General features: G+C 42.7%; 1 protein-coding gene across 2 annotated transcripts in view; it reads right to left on the bottom strand.

The window, feature by feature from the left end:
• Nucleotides 1-3,060: 3,060 nt before the first annotated feature.
• Nucleotides 3,061-22,203, bottom strand: part of LOC122063363 — a 55,612-nt gene continuing 36,469 nt past the window's right edge. Inside the window, exons 7-8 of one of the 2 annotated variants that reach the window (XR_006135310.1) lie at nt 18,452-18,635; nt 3,061-3,252 (exon numbers count right to left, since the gene is read on the bottom strand). Coding sequence is in view for 1 of the 2 variants with exons in the window: in XM_042627082.1 (XP_042483016.1) it covers nt 3,211-3,252 (42 nt within the window). In the remaining variant the exon portion in view is untranslated. The remainder of the gene's footprint in view (nt 3,253-18,451; nt 18,636-22,203) is intronic. The other variant, XM_042627082.1, reaches the window with a different exon arrangement.

Raw genomic sequence — 22,203 nt, 5'->3', positions numbered from 1 at the left:
AATCTTGGACCTCGGTAGCGCCCATGGTGTACCCTGGGGCGATGGCGTTCTTGATCTCCTCCTTGAAGGCCTCGGAGGACCGATACTTTTCGACCCCTCGGGCTTCAGCTTCCTGAAGGCGGGCCCTCACTTGTGACTTCAACTCCGAGAGCTTCCGTTCGCACTCTCGGCGCTCGAGGGCTAGGTCGCACTCCAGGTGCTCCACCTTCTCGAGGAGGATGGAGCGCTCGTTGTCTAGGGAGACCTTCTCCCTCTCGCTGGCTTCAAGCTCCCGACACATGGCCTCGGCTCGGAGGGCCAGCTGACCCATCTGGTTCTGAGCCTGCACAGAGCACCGAAGGTCAGAATAAAAAAAGAGAGAGGTAGGAAGACCGAAGGAGAAGGGGGACCGAAGCTTACCCCCGCCATGAAGATGCACGCCGAGGTGATCAGTGCCGCCGTCCCTTGCTTCTGGGCTTCGGTGGCGTCTCGGGGAAGACTCCCCTTCGTCACCAACTCTCTGGCAACCCGTCCGACGGCCAGAGTGTCGTCTTCCTTCACCGACCATTGTGGGATGAACCCCACCTCAGCCCTCATCGACGGGACCTTCGGGCCTCGGGAGGCAGTGGCGGACGAAGGGTCTTGAGCCAGACCGTCTCTGGGAGCAGCAAGGGCTTGGACAACCTCGGCAGTCGACCCCTCCACCCTGGGCCTCTTCTTCGGGGTCTCAGAAGACGGGCCCGCCTTTTCCTTCCTCTTGGACTTCGGCGGCTGGGGGGCGTCACGGGCCTTGGCTTCCTTTATCTTTGCTTGTCTTGCGGCGGCGGCGGCCTTAGCCTCGGCTCTGGTAACTTGCACTGCAAGAAGAAACAAGAGGTATTAGTACGAAGGACCGACACTCGAAGGAAGAAGACGGAGTCTAGCCTAACTCACCCGGGCTAAGCCCGAACTTGAAGAGGATGGCGTCGGACTTGAGGCAGTCGGCCTCAACTGGAGAACAGCCTTCCTGCCGCCTCGCCATCGCCAACGACTCCGCGTCTGCCCCGAATAGGGCAGGGGCGGAGTTCACATCCCTAAGGTCCGGGATGTCCCAGACCGTGCCGAAGGGCACCCCCTCGGTCGACTTCACAAAGAAGTACTTTTCCTTCTATCCATGGATGGAAGTCGGGTAACCCTTCAGGAGCCGAAGGTCCTTTCGGGGGCAAAAATAGTACCAGCCCGTAAGTCCCTTACAGGCCTGAAGAAGAAAACAGTTTATGAAGAGTCGAAGGGAGAGAGGCCTCTTGTGCCGAACGAAGAAGATGACGAAGCTTAATGCTTGTCGCCACCCGTTCGGCGTTAGCTGGGTCGGGCTTACCCCATAGTGCCGAAACACTTTGGTGAAGAAGGGGTGGAGGGGCAGCCGAAGGCCTGCCTTGAAGGCCTCCTTGTACAGGCACAGCTCCTCGGGGTTCCGATAGCTGGCTCGGTCAGAGGGTTTGGGCAGACGGAGCTCGAAAGCATCCGAAACGCCGAAGGAGGCCCTTAGCTCCTCCAGTTCTGGTTCGTCCATCGTGGAGACGATCTTAAGGGCCTCAACTTCTAAGGGCTCCTGTGTCTGGGCTCGGGCGTCGAGCACCCTCTCCCTAAACTCCTCACCGTTGGAGCCACCCTTGGACCCCGACGGTGTGGCCGCTGACGATGAGTCGCGGGAGGAGGGAGAGTCGGTGGAATCCGAGGACATCCCTCGGACTTCCCCAGGACTCCTATACCTACGTCTTGGTCTTGACCTCTCGCGGGATGATGGGCTGTAGCCCGACGAGGAAGACATCACTTACTTGTTGCTAAGCTAAAGAAGAAGAGGACGAGGCTAGAAGGGGATCCGAGACCGAAGGTGAGCTCTCCGAAGGGAAAAAAGAAAGGTTGCCCCACAAATGGCCCCCCACATTATATAGATGGAAGAATGGCGGTACGACTTCCGAGCATTAATGGCACCGCCAAGTACGAAGCCTCGAGGTTTGCGCCCGAGCGGACCTAGCAGGCCTAGCGGACGATCCCTCCTTCGGTTGGGAGTTCGGCCAAAGCCGAACGGACCTGACCGAAGGTCCCTCCTTCGGTAGGGTGTTCGGCCAAAGCCGAACGGACCTGACCGAGGGTCCCTCCTTCGGTTGGGAGTTCGGCCAAAGCCGAACGGACCTGACCGAGGGTCCCTCCTTCGGTAGGGTGTTCGGCCAAAGCCGAACGGACCTGACCGAGGGTCCCTCCTTCGGTTGGGAGTTCGGCCAAAGCCGAACGGACCTGACCGAGGGTCCCTCCTTCGGTTGGGAGTTCGGCCAAAGCCGAACGGACTTGACCGAGGGCCCCTCCCTCGGCAGGGGCTCGGCAAAGCCGAGCGGTGCTGACCGAAGGTCCCACCTTCAACAGGGGGCTCAGTAAAGCCGATCCGAAGCGGCCAAAGGTCTTTCTCTCGATCGACCCCAAAGCCTTGGTCACTGGTAATGCCAAGACCGAGGGAACAATTCAACCTCAGAAGATGGTTACTCCCACAGGAAGAAGCTCCTAGTGGAAGTAAGGGGGCTCCTGATATAGCCAAAATAACCTCTCGGTGGGGGGCAATGACACGTGTCACTACTGGGACACGTGTCCTCCACCAGACGAAGGTTCCAAGAAACCACTCACACTCGAGCACGCTCAATCATCGAGGCACGCCCGCAGAATCACGCGGGATCACGTCGCCTGCATGAGGGGAATATTCCCCCAGAAGGTTGGACGTATTCTAGTAGGACTCTAAGAGGGAAGAAGAAAAAAAAACCCTAAGGCCGAAGAGCTATATAAAAAGGCAAGGAAGAAAGGGGAAGGTAAGCTCTGAGACCCTCACCATTACTCCCTTATTGAACTGTGCGGCCGACCCTGACTTGAGCGTCGGAGGACTAACCCCGGACAAAGTTCCGGGCCTCCGTCGTCTGTGTTTGTGTAGGTTGGACTAGCGGGGTTTTGGCAGCAACACATTGAAATGACCAATTTTAAGAGAAGATCAAAAGGATGGATAGATGAATCAAAAGTGAAAAAATAGAAGAAAAGAGACAGTCTGCTTACATTGATACTTGAGCTTGGAAGGTCGAATGTTGAGAAGATCTCCCCCACTCATGCCTAAAATCAACAGCTTTTACCATACAAGAATTTGAATTACGGGTAAGGTTCTTATTGTAAGTCATTTCCCTTTCTGTTCCCCTTTGATTTTCTTTGCTTTTTTCAGAGTCCCGATGACCAGTCTTCTAACATTGGATTGAAAATCTGCAAATTATTATTAGTGACGTGAGAAATGAAAGCATAAGAAAATGTGTGAACTTGTACCCAACCCAAAAAAAATATTTCTCACTGATATAAATCACTAAATCATCCTAGATTTACGTCTACACTTAACAGATGCCATATATGAGAGGTCTAAGCATACGAAGATACATGCAACAAGTTAATGACAATAATGAGAAGGAGGTATAATGGCAGCACAAATGGTGACATAACACTGATGATTGGAAGAACTGACGCTTCTTCTTAATGAAGAGCTGGCTGCTAATGACTGAAATTTCAAAATGTTAATAAAGTTTCATGCGAAATGAAAAAAAAAAAAGATGGATCAATATCAACTATAACCCCTGGAATACAATCAGTGGACACAGGTTAGTTAAAATTGAGTACAAAGATGTTCTCTACTATGGTAAAAGTTACTGAGCTAGCTAGAACAATTTTGTGATTTACTCACTGGAATAAATAAATGGAAGAAGATCGAAAGAGCCATACTTCCTTTTCTAATTCATGAGCTATGGCTTCAGAATTGAATAGTGGTAGATTGTCTTCTCATATACTACCATCAAAATGGAAACGGTACTTTCACAGTACTTGAAACGGGTCAAAGGGAACCCCAACTATAATGATGATAATTCTGTAGTTTTGTACTGCTGTATATTAAACTTATTCAATTTAATAACAAAAAAAATGATAGAAAGCATTGTCCTTCCAAGCAACTACCACCAAATTTGGGATGAAAGGAATTTATATTAACTCGGGAGATTCGATTATTTGTAGGTTTGGGCTCTATATGGAAACCTAAATCGAGTGTACCATGATGGGGTCTAGATCTGTGGGAAAACCTCCCCTTATCTTGATTCATGAGGGAGAGCAGTTCTGGTGGCAACCTGATGGCATGGTGGTTTCAAAATGGGAGAGCAGAAATATTTCTGCAGTCTCACCCACAATCATTCATTAAGAGTGGAGGATGTTGTAACTGAAGCGTATGGAAGATGCATTCGTTCTCCCTTTTTAGGAAAACTCATAATGGGGAAATTAAAGGAAAGCACACTCTATGAGGCAAACGTTCTTACCTTGGTTGTTCCCTTCTCCCTTGCTACTGATCGGTACCTTTCCTTTTACCTAATTCTTTATTTCTTCCCTAACTCCTACACAAATCAGTCCCTATTTGGTTAGGTAATTTCCTTTATTCAAAGTCAGATCCCACATAAGTAGAAGAGAGACTAACGGAGTTTGGTTAGGTAATTTCCTTTATTCAAAGTCAGATCCCACATAAGTAGAAGAGAGACTAACGGAGTGGCTCGGGGGTAGGGAGAGAGGTCGTTGGAGTGAAGGAGGCTGTTTTCGTGAGAGGAAATATCATTCTGAGAGGTCTTAGTTGAAGAGGAAGCAGCGCCTGGAACTGCAAGACCTATAGCTTGGGCTGCTTGGCCTAATTTTTGTAATACCTCAGGATTGTTCCAATACCTTGAACACCACAATCTGATGGCAGGCAAGACTTCTGCAAATCTAAAACAATGACATGATATCCAAGAGTAGAATAAGTCTAGTAACCATAGAAACTAACATTCCGACCGTCAATTCCCATTAGCACACATGATGGTAGTAATTGCCATGCCAGGGGTATCCCACATGCCATACACTTCCAAAATCAGCCAATGAGAGTGGCCAATGTCAAACTTCATTTCTATGGTTCAAAATTCACACCAAACTCTCTCATTTTCTTAACCTCCTCATTGCAGCTGACCACCACTCTCAATCTCATCCAGAATAGGTTTCAAGATGTATATTCCTTGATTTTAGGTTTGTATGTGAGGGGTTTACCAAATTCTCCAGCATGGTGGTAGACATTGATGGATCCTGCAAACATGTACATTTCCATCTTACACCATATTGATGTCATGGAGATTACAACTGAACAAGAACAAACTATATTTACCTGCATCAAAGCATTACCAAGTCTCTCAGCCATAGTCATGAATTGTTGAAGATTGCGCATGACCTGTTACATGGTAGAGTAATACTATTGCGTATCGAATTCAGACACACCATCTTTTCTGGCACCATGATCACTCTTTTGGGGATGCTCAAACCATCTGGTTGAAAGCAGGATCTTTTGCAATCTGTGAACTAATTCCGTTGTGCTTGGATCCTCTAAATACACCACATCAGCTAATTCCTTTATGCAAAGAGATTGATATCAACCACAAATTTATTGCTTAAAGTATGGCTCGAAAACTCGTTGAAATCTCAGATTTTTGCTATTTTTTATTTTACAGTAATGAAACTACCTACAAAACACTTAAAAGACGCAATTTTGGTCATTTCTTTATGAAAATTTGCTAATTTCGGTAAAAAAAAATCACTATTTTTGTCGAAATTTCAGTCATCTCGGTCATTCCGTTTCACTCATTTTGCTAATTTCGGCCATTTGTGGGTGGTAATTTGGTTACATGGAGGATCAAGAAACAATCTGTCGTGGTTAGATGAAGAGGTAGAATACAAGGCAATGGCTCCTGGAGTTTGTGAACTCATATGGTGGAGACAGTAGGTTCTAGAGTTGGGGTTTGACACTAAAGGACCTATGTGGCTCTACTGTGATAACAAAGCAACCATAACCATTATCCATAACCCAATACAACATGACAAAACAAAGCACATTGAAGTAGTCGGCATTTCATACAGGAGAAGATTGACTCCGGGAACATTTGCACACCCTTTATGAAGACTAGTGATCAATTGGCAAACATCTTCACCAAAGGACTTATTCCTCATCAATTCAGCACCCTTTTATGCAAGCCGGGAATGTATGACATTTATTCTCTAGCTTAAGGGGGAGTGTTAGAGTTTATGTAATAGGGGTACTTTTAAGAACTATTTCATTATTATGTTGTCCTATTTTGTATTTTGTAGTTTTTCTTTTTTACCTCCCTAGGAGGTATTGTAATTTCCTTAATATGGGTGGGAAGACCTCATTTCTCTCCCATGATTTGCACTCACTTCCTCTCTTTCTTATCTTCCTTCTCTCATCTTCTCTTCTTCTCTTTCTTATCTTCCTTCTCTCATCTTCTCTTCTTACTCTTCTCTTCCCTTATTTATAATCATAATCCTTCTCTCTTCAAATTGACATTTGCATCATCCATTGAAGTCATTTCCCCCCTCGAAAGGGGTCTTATACCTTGGTCTAGGTGGTGACACCCTTTTATTTGTTCCCCCTCTTGCGAGGTGGATGGGTACTATAGTACTTAGTGAACCCTAGAGAGACGGTTCGTGTCCTCTCCCCTCGGGTGCATTAAGATTTTCATCCATCGTACCTACAATGAGCCATCTACCTAACCAAATCCTTGAATTATTCTCACTTTTTTCTATCTCATTATGGTTTTCAATATTTGGTGATGAATAGACTTATTGGAAAAGTGGCCAAGGGACCCTACTATCTTAATGCAAGAACTTCCCTCCTACCTACTGCTAAGCCCTATGCAAGTGGGTATAGTGGCAATAGTACTGTTAACTCTGTGATGTTGTGGCATCAATGGTTGGGCCACCCCTCTTTCAGTGGTATGAAAAGACAATTGCCAGACTTTTTTTTTTCATTCCTTCTTTCTTTGTATTTCAATGTGAACCCTATTTGCTTGGCAAACATTGTCGTTCTCCTTATCCTTACAATGGAAATAGATCCACAGTTCCCTTCCATCTTAGGCATACCATGGGAATAGATCCATAGCTCCCTCCCATATTATGCAAACCATCGCAATAGATCCACAGTTCCCATCCATATTGTGCATATTGATGTTTAGGGACCTTCTCCCACTACCTCTTTATTTGACTATTGTTATCTTTTATCATTTTTTGATGATTAATCTTGGATAACTTGGACCTCTTTCCCATATGCACACCAAAATCTTTGGTTCAAAAAAATCCTTTTCAACTCATATCTCTTAAGGATTTTGCCTTTTCTCCCCCCCCCCAGGGTGTATAGTTGTGTTTCTTATATGCATGTAATAAATCCGCTCGCACTAAGCTTGATTCCAAAGCCCTCAAACGCCTTTTCCTTGGGTATTGTTTCATTACCAAAGGCTATAGGTGTACCACCCTTCTTCCCGAAGGCGACTTCTTTCCAAAGTTGTCACTTTACTTGAGTCTATGCCTTTCTTTGCTTCCCAAGCATCCTCTTAAGGGGGAGAATAATGGAAAGGCTGCTGATATCATTCCATTTCTTCCTCCCTTGTGTATTTCCCCTTTAATGGTTGACGTTGGGAAACACAAAGAATTGGATGCTCTTGATACTTGTGATCATTCAGGTGATGGTTCTGGAAAGGAGGAGTTAATTGTGTACAAGAGAAAGGGAAAGAAGACGTGTGAAGTGTCCTCTTTGGATCCACATTATGAGATCTCATCTTCCTCAGTTAGGTAGCATTCCTCCTCTCCCTTTTGAGTTAGACCTTCCTATTGCTATTAAAACGGGAAAGAGATATTGCACTAATCCTATAGCCTAGTTTGTTTCCTATGAAGCTCTCTCTCCTACAGGTGTTGCTTTTATAGCTGCCCTTTCCTCTGTTTCCATTCCTAAGTATGTCACTGAAGCTATATATAACCTAAAGTAGAAGCAAGCCATGTCTGAAGAAATGATGGCTCTTGAGAAGAACTATACCTGGAAACTGATTGGCCTCCTCAGGGAGGGAGTTCCAATTTGATGTAGATGGATTTACATAATCAAGTACTAATCAAATGGTGCTATCAAGAGGTATAAGGTAAGGTTGGTGGCCAAAGGGTAGAGTCAAGTGTACGGAATTGGCTATCGGTTACATTTTCTCCTATGGCTAAGCACAATTTTATAAGGTTTCTCCTTTCTTTGGCAGAAAATAGGGTGGCCCCTATACAAGTCAGATGTGAAGAATGCCTTCCTCCATGGTGACTTAAAGGAGGAAGTGTAAACGCTTTCCTTCAGCTGAAGGGAAGGTGTGTCTTCTTAAAAAGGCTTTGCATGTGTAATCCCAGAGTCAAGCTGACCACACCTTAGTCACTTGACGAGGTGATGGTACTATTATTACACTAGTTGTCTATGTTGATGACATTGTAGTGACTGGAGATGACAGAGCTAAGATAGTTAGGCTAAAGACCTACTTGGCCAAACAGTTTGAAATCAAAGACCTTGGGCACTTGAAGTATTTTTTGGGAATTGCAGTGTCAAAGTCTAAGAAGGGGATAAACATATGCCAAAGAAAGTTTGTGATGGATCTTTTGCAGGAAACAAGGATGCTGGACTGCAAACCTGCCAATTCTCCTATTGAGTACAATTATGGACTAGAAGAAGATTGTACTCATTTCCTTATTGATGCAGAGAAAAACCAAAGACCATTTGGGAAGCTTATCAACTTTTTTTTACTTACGCAAACATTACTTATGTAGTAGGAGCGGTGAGCCAACTTTTGCATTCTCCCAAGAGTAAGCACTTGGATGCTATTTACCGCATCCTTAGATATTAGAAGCCCTTTTCCCTGAAAAGGACTATTGTATGCTAGGAACAACTACGTAAGGATAAAGGGGTACACATATGCTGATTGGGCTGGATCCATCTTTGGCAAACGGTTTACATCTGGTTATTGCACATTGTGGGTGGTAATTTGGTCAAATGGAGGAGCAAAAAACAGCATTTTGTAGCCAGGTTAACTGCAGAGGAAGAATTTAGGGCAATGGCCCATTAATTTTGTGCACTTATATGGTTGAGACAGTTGGTTCAAGAGTTGAGTTTTGACATTGAAGGGCTTCTGCAGTTCTACTGCGATAACAAGGTAGCTATAAGCATTTCTCATAATCCGGTGCAACATGACAGGACAAAAAATATCGAAGTGGACTGGCACTTCATCAAGGAGAAGATAGATTTTGGTTACATTTGCACTCCTTTCATGAAGACAAATGATCAGTCGATAGGCATCTTCACCAAAGGGCTCATCTATCACTAGTTTAGTACCCTTCTATGCAAGTTGGGAATGCATGATATTATTTCCAACTTAAGAGGGAGTGCTAGAGTTTATGTAATAAGGTTACTTTAGGAACAACTCTATTTTCTTCTCGTCTCTTATTGCATTTTCTATTTTTCCCCTTTTACCTCCCTGGGGTAGTGTATGTAATTTTTTTGGCTGAATAAATAATTCATTATCAAATGAAAAGAAAATAATTCATCCAGGAATCCATCTCTGGATGAGGAAAGCTTGAGTAGAGAGGCATTTCGAGAAAGCTCGCTAAGCCGTGAAGCTTAGCCTAGGAATATAATACTTGAACTAGATAAGCTTGTGCCAGCGGGTCAAAGTCCCATAAGATCTGATGGATTCCCAAGCAGCTTAAGACTAAAGAGCCCATTCAAGGGGTGGATCCAAATAGTTGTATCATTTCTTAGATGACCAGCAGATGGGATGGGCAGGTAAGCTTTCCAAAATTCTACAATTTGAGAAGAGGAAAGGGCAAAAAGAGTCCATGAACTTGGGAATAAAATGTTTGCATCCAAAGTATGCCTAAGGAGCCCGGAACTCTAGATGTTGCGAGCAGTGAAGACATTAGAGAGGATTCACATAGGATGCAAAAGGTCAAGCCAAAGATAGGTGAAGGAGCCTGCCAATACGAGAGGAAATAGATCAAGAAGTAACGGTTTTGAGGGAGAAGATCTTGCATCACACCTAATAGGCATCAGAGGGAATGCGCACTGTCAAAAAAGAATCCTACTTGAGCAAATAAGAGTAGACCCAATCCACCCAAATGCTTTTTTTCTTGGAAACCATTTTTCGGATTAGCTTAAAGTTCCTGCATAATTGACATCCCTGATTCATTTGAGACCACCCAGACCCTTTTTAGCAGACAGACCGCAGCCCACTATGGGAATGAAGAAATTTAGATGATTCACATCCTTTCCAGAGGATTGCAGTAAAGAGAAATTCCAATTTTGAGATAATAGACTTAGGCAACCCATAGATTCTGGACCAGTAGATGTAGGAAGCTTGGAGAACAGAACTAAGAACCACTAACTGCCTCGCAAAGGATAAGAGCTTTCCTTTCCATAATTGAAGGTACTTTCTAATAAGATCTAACATAGGAGTGTAATGGTTAGCAGTGAGTCTTGCAGGAATTAACGGCAGCCCCAGATACTTGCTCGGAAGGGACCCCAACCTAAAACTAGTCTTCTCAAGAAGAGAGGGCCTGAGATTATGCGAATTCCTAGACAGGACGATGGGCGATTTCTTAGGATTAATACGGAGGCCAGACAAGCTAGCAATGAGACCCAAATAATGCATAATAACATCCAAAGTGGAGTCATTTTCTCTGGAGAAACTCATCAGATCGTTAGCAAAAGCAAGATGGGTTAGCTTAATGATCTTGCACTTGGGAATGGGGGTGATAAGGTTCTGATCCATGGCAGATTGAAAGCTTTTAGAAAGAACTTTCTTAGCTAGGAAAAAAAGTACAGAGATAGAGGGCATCCCTGTCTAATTCCTACTGAATATGAGAAATAGCCAACTGGACTACCATTGACTAAAAGAATAAAGCGATGCAATGAAAAATCTAGTTTATATAAGGGAAACCCATCTGGCTGAGAACAGAAATAATGAAGTCCCATCTCGGAGAATCAAAAGCCTTATGGAATTCAATCTTCATACGATCGGGGGGTTGGGGGTAGGGGGAGGTCATTTCTATCAAAACCTCTAACAATAATATGGCAAAGGAGGATGTTATCTCCTATACTTCTTCCCAGAATGAAAGCCAATTGGTTATCTCTCACAAGAGGATTAATCACAGTCTTCATACGGATGGCAAGAATTTTGCCAATAAACTTGTATAGGAGATTGCATAAGGATATCGACCTAAAATCCCTTATAGAGTCAACTCCTTCTTACTTGGGGATGAGGCAGAGGAAGGTATGACTGATACCCTTGATATGACTTGGGTTAAAGAAAAAGCTCTTGACAAATTTTAATCAAATCCTCTCTAATAATGTCCCAAGCTGAACTGAAGAAACCCATATTGAACCATTAGACCCGGGTCTTTTTTGACTTTGTGAGAATGAATAGCAACTGAGATTTCATCATTCATGGGGATAGACCAAAGCATTTAAGTCATGTTGTCAGGGATGAACTTGTTGTTAAGACCTTCAGGAATGGAGACAATAGAAGAAGGGGGCGGATTAAACAAGTGCATGAAATAGTTTATGGCTACTCCTTTAATTTCTTCCACTTTTGAAAATTGAATACCATCCAAGTTGGTAAGTTTGGGAACGGAGTTGAAGTTGTTCCTGGCCTTTAAAGAATGATGGAGATTGGAGGAATTAGAGTTCCCTAAATCCAGCCAATTAATTCTAGACTTTTGCCTCAAGAAGTTTTCTACTAGCTAATAAGGTTGCAAGATTGGCATATTCAATTTTCTCTTCCCTAGCCAGGGATGGGGTTCAAGTGATCAGCCTAAATCTGAATCTAAATGGAAGTGAGCCAATTCTTGCAATTAGCAACAAGAGAAGAGATGTTTCCAAAGGTATTAGTATTCCAAAGCATAAGGGGTTCATTGACATTTTTTAGCTTCGTGGCTAGAGTAATAAAAGGAGATGAGTAAGCTTGAACAAGCTTAAGCCAGGCATTTTTGAATAATGAAATAGAAGTTTAGCTGGGAGGACCACATGTCAAAGAATTTAAAAGGTTTAAGACAAAAGAGGTGAAGGGGTGGATATGGAGAAAGATCGGGTTACAGTCAGAAGTGAAGGGAGGCTCAAATATAGTATGAGAGGAAGGGAAAGAACAAATCCAAGCTTCATCGACCAACATCTGGCCAAGCATGCAAGCCGATCCTGATTTTTTGTTGTTCCAAGTAAATTTTATACCAAACCAATGAAGGTCATCAACAGCAAGGTCCTCAATGCATTCATTGAAAGCATCAATGTTTATAGAATTATGTGCCCCGAGAACCAACTTGGTTAGGAAACTACGCAAGTCATTCCAAAGGATATCCTTATCAAACAATGCGGTTAGAGGCATAGATGGCTGAAAATAGGAAAGAGAAGCTAAAAGCAATGTCAGAGATGGATAAATGGAGAAGCTGAGAGGTGGAATAAATGAGGGAGATAATAAGCTTGGAGGCATCCCAGAGGAAGCAAATGTGGCTATTTTGATGATGGGAGTGATTGGTGTAGAAGGACCAACCAAGGGCAATAGAGGAGGCTCCCCGAGAAAACTAATGCTCTTTAATTTGAGGTTCCAACAGCAACAAAAACCTGAGTGAATATCTTTAAAGAGTAAGTGTACAATTGCTTGCTTCTGAGGGGATTTTGGATCCCTGAAGTTCCAGACAAGGCCTTGAGACATCAAACAATTTGTGGAGAGGGCTTCTTAAGCACCAAATAGGGGTGCTGGCATGAAAAGGGGGAGGCTTAGAACTACTGCGTCTCCGATAAGACAAGAGAGGCTGGAGGGAATGGTGGCAGAGGCCGGGCTACTTATATCTAGACAAACGAGATATCCTGGAGGAAGCTACCGTCTTCTGTAAAATTTCAGGCTTATTAGGGAAGGACGAAAGGTTAAACAAAGGCAAATGGGTTGGGTAGGCAAGAAGGAGAGGTAGTGAGCAAGGGTAACATTGGTGGGTTGAGAGGTAGCCTTAAGAGAAGTGGTTTGGGCTGAGCCAGAGAGTTTAAAAGGAAGCAGGCCAGAAGAATGGGCCGAATTAGCTAAAGAAAAATACGAAGATAGGAAAAGTTTCAGTGGGCCTATGGAATGGTTCAAGGAAGATGTGTCAAGGATAAAGAGAGGGAAGAAGACTCTAACCCATGAAAGAGGACGTAATGGCGATGGGTCCCACTTCCAAGTCACACACGGCATCAGAGTAGTTGACAAAGAGGGTTCCATAACCAGAGAGGATTTCACTGAAGGATCTTCAGTTTCACCAGAAGGGGCGATATTTAGGGAGTCTTCACTAGAGGAGTAATCCTCAAAGGATGCAAAGCTAGAGGAGTCTTCGTTAAAGGAGTCATCGTCAAATGAGCCCAATGAGCTATCGAGCACTCATCGGAGGAGGAAGGAAAGGTCGTTAGTCAGAGGCCAACATTACAGAACGATCACGCTGAAAGGAGGGGCCATTATGAACTGGTAACTCCCCTTTAGGAGCATTAGCCAAAGACCTCAAAAGGCAGTCGACAGTATCATGCCCAAAAACTTTATACTAGAGGCACTAGGGAGGCACTAGTCACAACAGATCCGTTGTTACAAGCAAAAGCTTTCCCCATCTTAAATAGAGATGGAGGAAGGGAGGGCTTCCACTGCAAGGACTTCCACACAAATGTGAGCATAAACCAGCTTATCCTTACGATTTGTTTGAGCGTTGGAGCAGAGCGAGTTGTTAAGAATAAAGCCCACCATGCTCAAACCTTTCAAACACCAAAAGTGAAGGGGAAGACTAGGCAAAGTGATCCATAGTGGTATGGTAGAGTAATCCATATGGTTAAGCAAAATTCGATGATACCAAGAGCATAAAAAGTTGGTTTTCTCCACATAAGCCAAGGATAACCTTCAAGGTAATGAGTTTTATCTCCTTCATTAGAGAATTTAAACACAAAGAAACTATGATCTAATATGAAGGTTTCCATGATACCAACAGGTTTCCACTGCTTCAAAAGGGAGGTTTTGACCAGGTGGCCAATGAGGGACGTGGACCATCTGGAAGCTTCAGAGTCTAGGAGGCACTCAAGTTATTTAGCAATTTAGGATTCTCCCAACAAGGTTTAAGGGATAAAATAAAGGGCCAAAACATCGGCAAGGGGGAAATAGAGTGCTTGAAAGGGGAACTCCAAGTGTTAACCAGTAGGGGATTAGAAGGAAGAAATGAAGAGGAGGGAGGGGGGGAGGTGCCGAAAGTGGTGGGAGGGGTGGGGAAGAGGCGACTCGACGGCGGAAGGAGCCATGAATGCCGATTTCAGAGGGAGGGGGATGTCATTAGCTAAAAAGTCATGGGCTAGTTATAAGTGTGACAAGTGTTAAAATGTGTATTAAAGATTCCCCAAGAAGGTTAGGTGTATATAATTCCTTATATCTTATTAGTGAAGTAATATAAAATTTCACCACACACAACGTTCCACTATTCTCTTCTTTCTTCTTTATCTTCTCCAATTTTTTTTACCACCCCTCTGGGCCTCTCACATAGTCTTTTGCTAGGCCCTTATCTTGCCAGAACTCCATCACCACTATTTGTCATCCTTGATGGTCTCTCTCTTGGCCTTCCGCTTAGCCATAGTCTTGTCGATTCTTCTTCGTCTCTCCCTCCTGCCATTGCAAGGCTCCCCCCGGCCTCCCACCTTGTCTCGATGGTGCTTCCCACTAGTCACTCTCCTCTAACCTTATGCCAGACCAACTTCTCGCCGCATCCCTTCTCCTTTCACTGGCCTTCTGCCATGCCTTATCCTCTCTAGGTGACGAATCTAAAGGCGCTTCCTCATCTCTTGTTATCTCTTGCCCCATAATGTCATGCCACCCTCCCCATGAAGCTATTGTTCCTGCTTCATCAATTAGTTCTGTTACAATTGATCTTGTTGTTGTCGCCCATGCCCCCTTCATTTTTGTTGTTCCCGCTATAGCACCTCCATAGCCACTACAACTATTATAGTTATCTACTGTTGTTGCGCTCAATCATCTTCTACCCTTTTAAGGCCCTATTGAAACTCCCGATACCTCCTCCCAACATACTATGCCTACCATCATCATTAAAGAAGCTCTTCCCACCTTCAGCTCAGCAACAAAGACTAATCCCATGGTGACGTCGTTTGGCTCTGCCACTCCCTAGCTGCTGTCGGTGTGGCAAAATCTAATTCCAGATTTTCGAAGTCCCTGCCTCCTAAAACAATCGTTGCCACCGGCTCCGAAACCAAGAATCCTTCCACCTCAAACCCCCTTTGGTCTTCACTTCACATCACATCCCCCTAACCTTCCCCCATCAGGGAGTATCAAAGGCAAAGGAAAGGTCTTTCTCCATCTGTCTCCCTTTAGACTTCAAATCCAAATCCCACCCCTTCCAAATGATCCCTTAAAACCATTTGGAATGTTCAAGGGCTCAACTCCTCGGCAAAGCAATCTAACCATCAAATCTTGCATTCGCTCCTCCAAAACGAATTTCTACTGTCTATTAGAAACCAAAACTTTATAAGCTAATGCCCTACACATCCTTGCCTCCATTGCTGCTTTCAGAGTCTTCTAGAATGTGGATAAGATTTGTGCCTCCGCTCTCTCCTCCTCCGCTCAATCCATCCACCTTTCCATCTCTGACCCTTTTGGATCCAAATTTTGCTTCCTCTCTGTCATATATACCCTGAATTGCCCCTCTGATAGGAGTGATCTTTAGTCTGGTCTTCACTCCTTTATCCCCCTCACTGGGCCCTTCCCTGGGCTCTTGCTAAGGACTTCAATGTTGTTTGACCTGCTCTGAAAAACATAGAGGAATCCTTATTGATTTCTTGCCATGAATTCCTTCATTAACTACATTGAAGATATTGGCATGACTAATCTCCACTGGTCTCCATCTTTAATAGATCAAATGGATTGAGGATTTTTTCTCCATCTTTCATATCTTTAGTCTGGTCTTCACTCCTTTGTCCCCCTCACTGGGCCTCTTCCCTGGGCTCTTGCTAAGGACTTCAATGTTGTTTGGCCTACTCTGAAAAGTATAGAGGAATCCTTATTGATTTTACTACTATGAATTCCTTCATTAACTACATTGAAGATATTGGCATGACTAATCTCAACTGGTTTAGTGCCAAGTGAACTTGGCACAACCAAAGATCTGGTTCTGATAGAATTTCTTACAAGCTGGATAGAACCCTGGTTAATGAATCTTGGATGACTACTTTGCCGTCCTCCTTTGCTACCTTCGATTTCTGGAGATTTTTTATCATTCCCCTATCTCCCTTCATGTGTTCCCTCTCTCCTCCTTCGGTCCCAAACCTTTCAAATTCTTTAACATGTGGAACCTTCATCAGGATTTCCTTCCTATTATATGTGAGGCTTGGATGTCTAGGCATTCTCCTCCCCCCTTGTTTCCCTTTGCTAGAAAGCTTCAAATGTAAAAGCTACTCTTAAAAATTGGAATTCCTCTTCCTTTAGTGACATTCGGGTAGAGTCTCCTCTTACAGGGTCAGTCTTTAGGCTACTCAAATTCTCCTTTAATCTGATCTCCTCAATGCTAGCCTTACTGAGGAAGAGAAGACAATTGCCAAGGAGCTCTCCTCCCTTCTATCCTGGAGTGTTTTCCCTCTCTCCCTCATCCGACCAGCTTTAGAACTGGAACTAGGCTCCCTTATATCGCCCTAGGGGCTTTTACCATCCCCTAGTGGTGTTGCATGGTGCTTCAGAAAGGTCTCTCTCTAAGATCCTTTTTTCTGCTTGAAACTAACTACCGCCACCCTAATTATATTATTTTTTTTGCCAAAAAATATGTATGTGACCTTCTTATTGCCTTAGAATTGTAAGGAATGTTATTTGAGCATCATGTATTGCCTTGTGATGATGCTAAACCTTGGAGAATGCGATTTTTTTAACTCCTTTAAGTTATTTGCCTACTGTTTTTTGTCTTTGAGTGCTGAGAAGAAATTATTTTTGGTAGAGTATATACACCCAGTTTGTTTGTTGGGTGTCAGCCCCACTTTATGTTTTTTTGGGTGTATCCCTACATCATGTCTGATCTCACAAAACCTATGGAAGCTACATCAGGTGGGTCAAGTAGTAACTGAAAAAACCTAGAGGGGGGTGAATAGGTTATACTAGTAGATTTTAAATCTTTTCGGTTTATGGTTCCTCAAAACTGTGATTGTAAATTAAATGCGGAATTTGAAATATAACACAATCACAAGAGAGATAGATTTATAGTGGTTCGACTTAATTCGAGTCAAGTCCACTCCTCACAAGATCTCCTTGAGAGATATCCACTAGTTCTTCCCTTTCAGTACAATAGGTGGGGAGGAATTACCTTTACAACTCTTTTTCCAGGAAAAGAGTATCCTTTACAAAAATATATTTCACAGGTAGAGAGTGACCTTCCAATCTCTTTACAGGTAGAAAATAACCTTCCAATCTCTTTACAGCTAGAGTGTGACCTTTACAATTTTTTGAGGATAAAAGAATCCTACACACTTGCCTAAGTACAGTCTAGAACAATTGTGTAAATAAAATGTCCAATACTAGAGTTCAACTAACTCTTGGACAAATACAAATTTGAAAGTAAATGACTAGATGGATGCTACCTCATGTGGTGCGTGTATGAAATGCTATGAATGAAATGAATGCACCTTTGTTGTCTTCAGTGCCTGTAGAGGAATGCCAAGCAATGGAGAAGACTTGTATGGAGATGGTTGAGTTCTTCAATGAAGAAGATTTGAATGAAAAACCAAGAACTCAAACATATACTCTTTTTTTCTTATCTCTAATACCCAATTAATGCACTTGGGCGAGTAGTATTGAATGTGTTTTTGATGTACATAAGTTTGGCTATTTATAGATAGAGTGGTTAAAGAGAAAGGTTCAAACCTGTGTCTAACGGGCACTTTTGGTCTTTGCCGGTAGGGTACCACCAGGATCTGGTAGCTACTGGATCAAGTATCCGTTAGAGAGAGAGGTTCAAAATTTTGACCGTTAGAGCCTTAGTTAGCTCTACCTATAGACTTCCAGCTTGCCGGACAGCTTATCTTATGGCATCTGGTTGCTACCGGTAGGCATCTGTTGGCCAATGTCTGATAAAAAGAAACGTTCACAGAGCTTTACCGGTAGGAGCCGTTAGGCCTCTGTCTTTTGGCCAATAACAGACAGCCTGTACGGGAAAGGTCGTATATTTTTCCTCCGGCCTCCGAATGAGATGATTCAAATTGTGTTGGTTTCACAATTCAATGTTCTACAATTTTGTAGAAGAGATCATCTTCAGATAGGGTCATATAAAATGACCAAATTGCCCTTGAACCTGAATCTTGTTGTAATCACAGCAGTTGTCATAACATGTTGGAGCCAATCATGCATCCAACCAGATTTGGGTCTTATACACACATTTGATATCATCTAGGGTCATTTTAGGTTAGGTATGCAATATGTAATGCATGGTTTCACAATATGCAGTGCTTGTGTATAGTGTGTGCACTATTACATTACTGTAGCTTGTCTTCAGAGGTCTTCAAATTTACCTTGCAAGCTTGATACATTCAAATGTGCTTTCATGCTTAATGCTGGAGGTCTGATACCTTTAGACAGATGTCTGCTACAACTTGATATTTTCTCCAAGTTCTGATACCAAACAGAGTTGTTTCTTCCTCTTTTATCTCTTCATTTCTTCATTCCTTTTGTTGAATAGCCTTTATGATCTGAGGTCTATAAAACAATTCGTTAAAGATAAATTCTGAAATACTTATCATTATTTGTTATCATCAAAACATAATGTCATAATAGGAGTGAGGGTGGCATATCCCTAACAGTACCAACCCCAATTCGCTTGTCTTTGATAATCCTAATACTCATATTTCTCTTGTGAAGTTGGATAGTACCAACTATTTAGATCGGTCACAATATGTAAGACTATTCCTATGAAGTAAAGGGAAGCTAGGGTACATTACTGGGGCTATCAATGCTCCCACTTGTCACTAATCAAGGTTACCAGAAATAGGAAACTACTAACTCTACTGTTATAACTTGGCTACTTTCTCCATGAAACCTGAGATAGGCAGGATATTTATCTGGAAGGAAACTGCAAAGGATATTTGGGATATTGTTTCTAAGACCTCTGACAGGGCAGGTGACTTTTCTAAGGTTTACCAGCTACTTCAGTAGGCCCTCTCCATGAATCAGGGGAACAAAACAATTTTTGACTACTATAATACTAATATAGCATTCTAGTAGTAGCATAATCATTACTGGAACCATCTGTTATCTAATACTGAAGATGAAGCCAAGAGGTCTATAGGACCCTTGAATAGGAGTGTGCTCTGATTTTACTAGGTGGGTGAATTTAGATTATAAGTCAATCTGAATACAAATTTTGGGCTGGTCACCTTTCCCATCCCTTCATAAGGTGTATATCTACATACTGAGTGAGGAGACTAGGAGAGGTGCAATGGTTTTGCACCTCCACTTAAACGCTCTGCTCCTTTCTTCTACTATCCACAAAAAATGGTGTGGAGGTGGCCGAGGCCAAGGGTCATCCCGTGGAGATGACAGAGACTGACCCCAGCAATGAGATCAATGTGGGAAACTTAGGCATACCTGAGAGAAGGAGGGGCTACATGCGGTGGCCGTAAAGGAGGGGCTACAACCCATACCATTGTGATAGAGACTAATCCTAGAGGACACTCACAGGCATATACCAACGCCTTCTCTAGGTATGTTATTATAGTGCTTCACCGGCTCAGTCTTATGTAGATAGCCCATCTACCACGTAAAATACCTCACCTGCCGCTATATATGTCTTCACATTTGCACTCTCTACTGCTCCATCGTGGGTCATTGGCTCTGGTGCTACTAACCACATGACCGGTATGTCTCATTATTATGATTCTCATTTTATTTATTTTGGTAAGGATAAAGTTTGTGTGGTTGATGGTACCCTTTCCTCTGTTTTTTGGTAAATGGAGTATTCCCATTACCTCTTCCGTTTTCACTTAATTTCGTTCTTCATGTTCCTAGCCTTACCTTGAATCTTTTGTCTGTCAGCACTTCGACTAAATCTTTGAGCTGTTGTATCACTTTTTTCCTTCTCACTGTCTTTTTTGGGAGTTGGTGACAAAGAGGATTATTGGCAGTGGACGTGAGGAGAGCAAGCTCTAAAGCCTTGAGGCACAATAATCTTTTTTTACTACACCACAGTCTTATGCATGTGGCCGTGGTGATGGTAATCTATAAACTTGGTGATGCTTTGGTATCAACGTTTGGTACATCCCTCTTTTCCTTCCTCTGATGTAATTCTTGGTGTACCATGTAGTTTTGCCAAACATTGTCGTTCATCTTATCCCTATCATGGTAATAGATCTACAGTTCTCTTTCACATTGTGCGTATTGATGTTTGGGGACCTTGTCCCACTACCTTATTGTTTGGTCATCGTTACTTTATTTTTTTTGTTGGTTATTTTTCTCGTTGTACTTGGACCATTCTTATAAAACAGCAAAATGATGCTTATGATGCATAAAAAAGTATTATAAAATGGTCTGTACCATTTAAAATTTTTTAGTCTAATAAAGGGGGGGGGGGAGTATATGTATGGTGGTCTACATGACTTTTTTACTTACAATGGTATTATCCATCAACTTGCTTATGTTGATACACCCCAAAAGAATACGGTAGTTGTCAGGAAAAATCACCATTTCTTAAAAGTCGGAAAAGCCTTTCTGTTGGGTATGCATGTTTTTAATAGATGTTGGTTTGAAGTTGATCTTACTGCTGCTTTTCTTGTCAATTGCATACCTACCAAAATCCTTGGATCCCAAAACCATGTTGCAGTTTGGTCTTCTCAGTCTTCTTTTTCTCTTCCTCCCAAGGCTATTAGCTGTGTTTATTATATACATGTTAACAAATTTCTCCCACACCAAACACGATCCTAAGGCTCTCAAACACTCTTCCTTGGGTATTCTTCCACTACCAAAGGTTATAACTATTACCACCTTTTTTCTCACAGGTGATTTCTTTCCAAAGATGTCACCTTCCTTGAGTCTGCGCCCTTCTTTGCTTCTCATCAACATCCTCTTGAGGGGGAGAATGGAAGTGAGAGTGATAAGGCTATTGATGCCATTATGTTTCTTACTCCCTTGCCTCTTACTCCTTTTTCTCTTAATATTGGGAAAATAAGGAAGTGGATGATGTTGTTACTATTGGTCCTTGTAAAGAGAAGCCTGTTGTGTACACAAGAAGAACAAAGAAGACCTGCCAAGAGTCCTCTTTGGATCCACAACCGGAGCTTCCTCAATCAGATAACATCTCTTATCCCCCTTTGGAGTTAGACCTCCTTATTGCAGTTCAAACGAGTAAGAGAGTTTGTAGCCTAGTTTGTTTCATATGATGCTCTCTCTCCTAGAGGTGTTGCCCTTATAGCTACTCTTTTCTCTGTATACATCCCTAAAACTATTACTGAGTTTATGACTAACCCCAAGTGGAAGCAAGGCATGTCTGAGGAAATGATGACACTTAAGAAGAACTGTACTTGGTCTTCCCAAGGAGAGAGTTCCAATTAGATGCAGGTGGGTTTATACATTCTAGTACTGATCAAATGGTGCTATTAAGAGGTACAAGGTAAGATTGATGGGCAAAGGGTACAATCAAGTTTATGTAATTGATTATCAATAGACCTTTACTCTTGTGGTCAAACATAATTCTATAAGAGTTCTTTTATCTATGGTTTAAGAACTCGAGCGATTTCGCAGGTATCGTCAAGGGTCGAAATGAAACCAAACATGACTTTAAAAGTCACATGTTTCAACCAGGTATCAACCCAATTCAAAAAATTTTGACCAAATTTGCCATATTGCAGTAAAAACATGGGAAATTTTGACTTAAACCACCTAATTCGACCCTTTAGGTGGAATCAGGTCCTATATCTTATTTCAAATAGAAACCCACCTTTGTTTTAGCAAATCCCTTGTTCATTTTTTCTCCAATGTGTGGAAAACTTGGGGAAATAGTGGAGATTTTCATTTTTTTTCTTGCCAAACTTGAATCTAAGGTGATTATTGCTTCATCTACACTAGAAAGGCATCTTAGACCAAAAAAGTAATTTTCAATTTCCCAAAAAGAATTTTTTTCATATAATATGCTAGTAAATATGGTAAAATCATGTAATTTTTTCATATGTTACTTGGGAGGACCCGATCTACGCATTCATGGTGGCCGATTTTTTTTTTGGGCATTTAATGCTTTTTTTTATGTTTTTAAAAATGCATTTGCCTACAACATTTA

Source organism: Macadamia integrifolia, unplaced genomic scaffold (assembly GCF_013358625.1).
Source record: "Macadamia integrifolia cultivar HAES 741 unplaced genomic scaffold, SCU_Mint_v3 scaffold1303, whole genome shotgun sequence".
Classification (NCBI taxonomy): Eukaryota; Viridiplantae; Streptophyta; class Magnoliopsida; order Proteales; family Proteaceae; genus Macadamia; species Macadamia integrifolia.
Note: the sequence above shows the minus strand (reverse complement) of the source record. Positions and strands in the feature narration are given on the sequence as shown.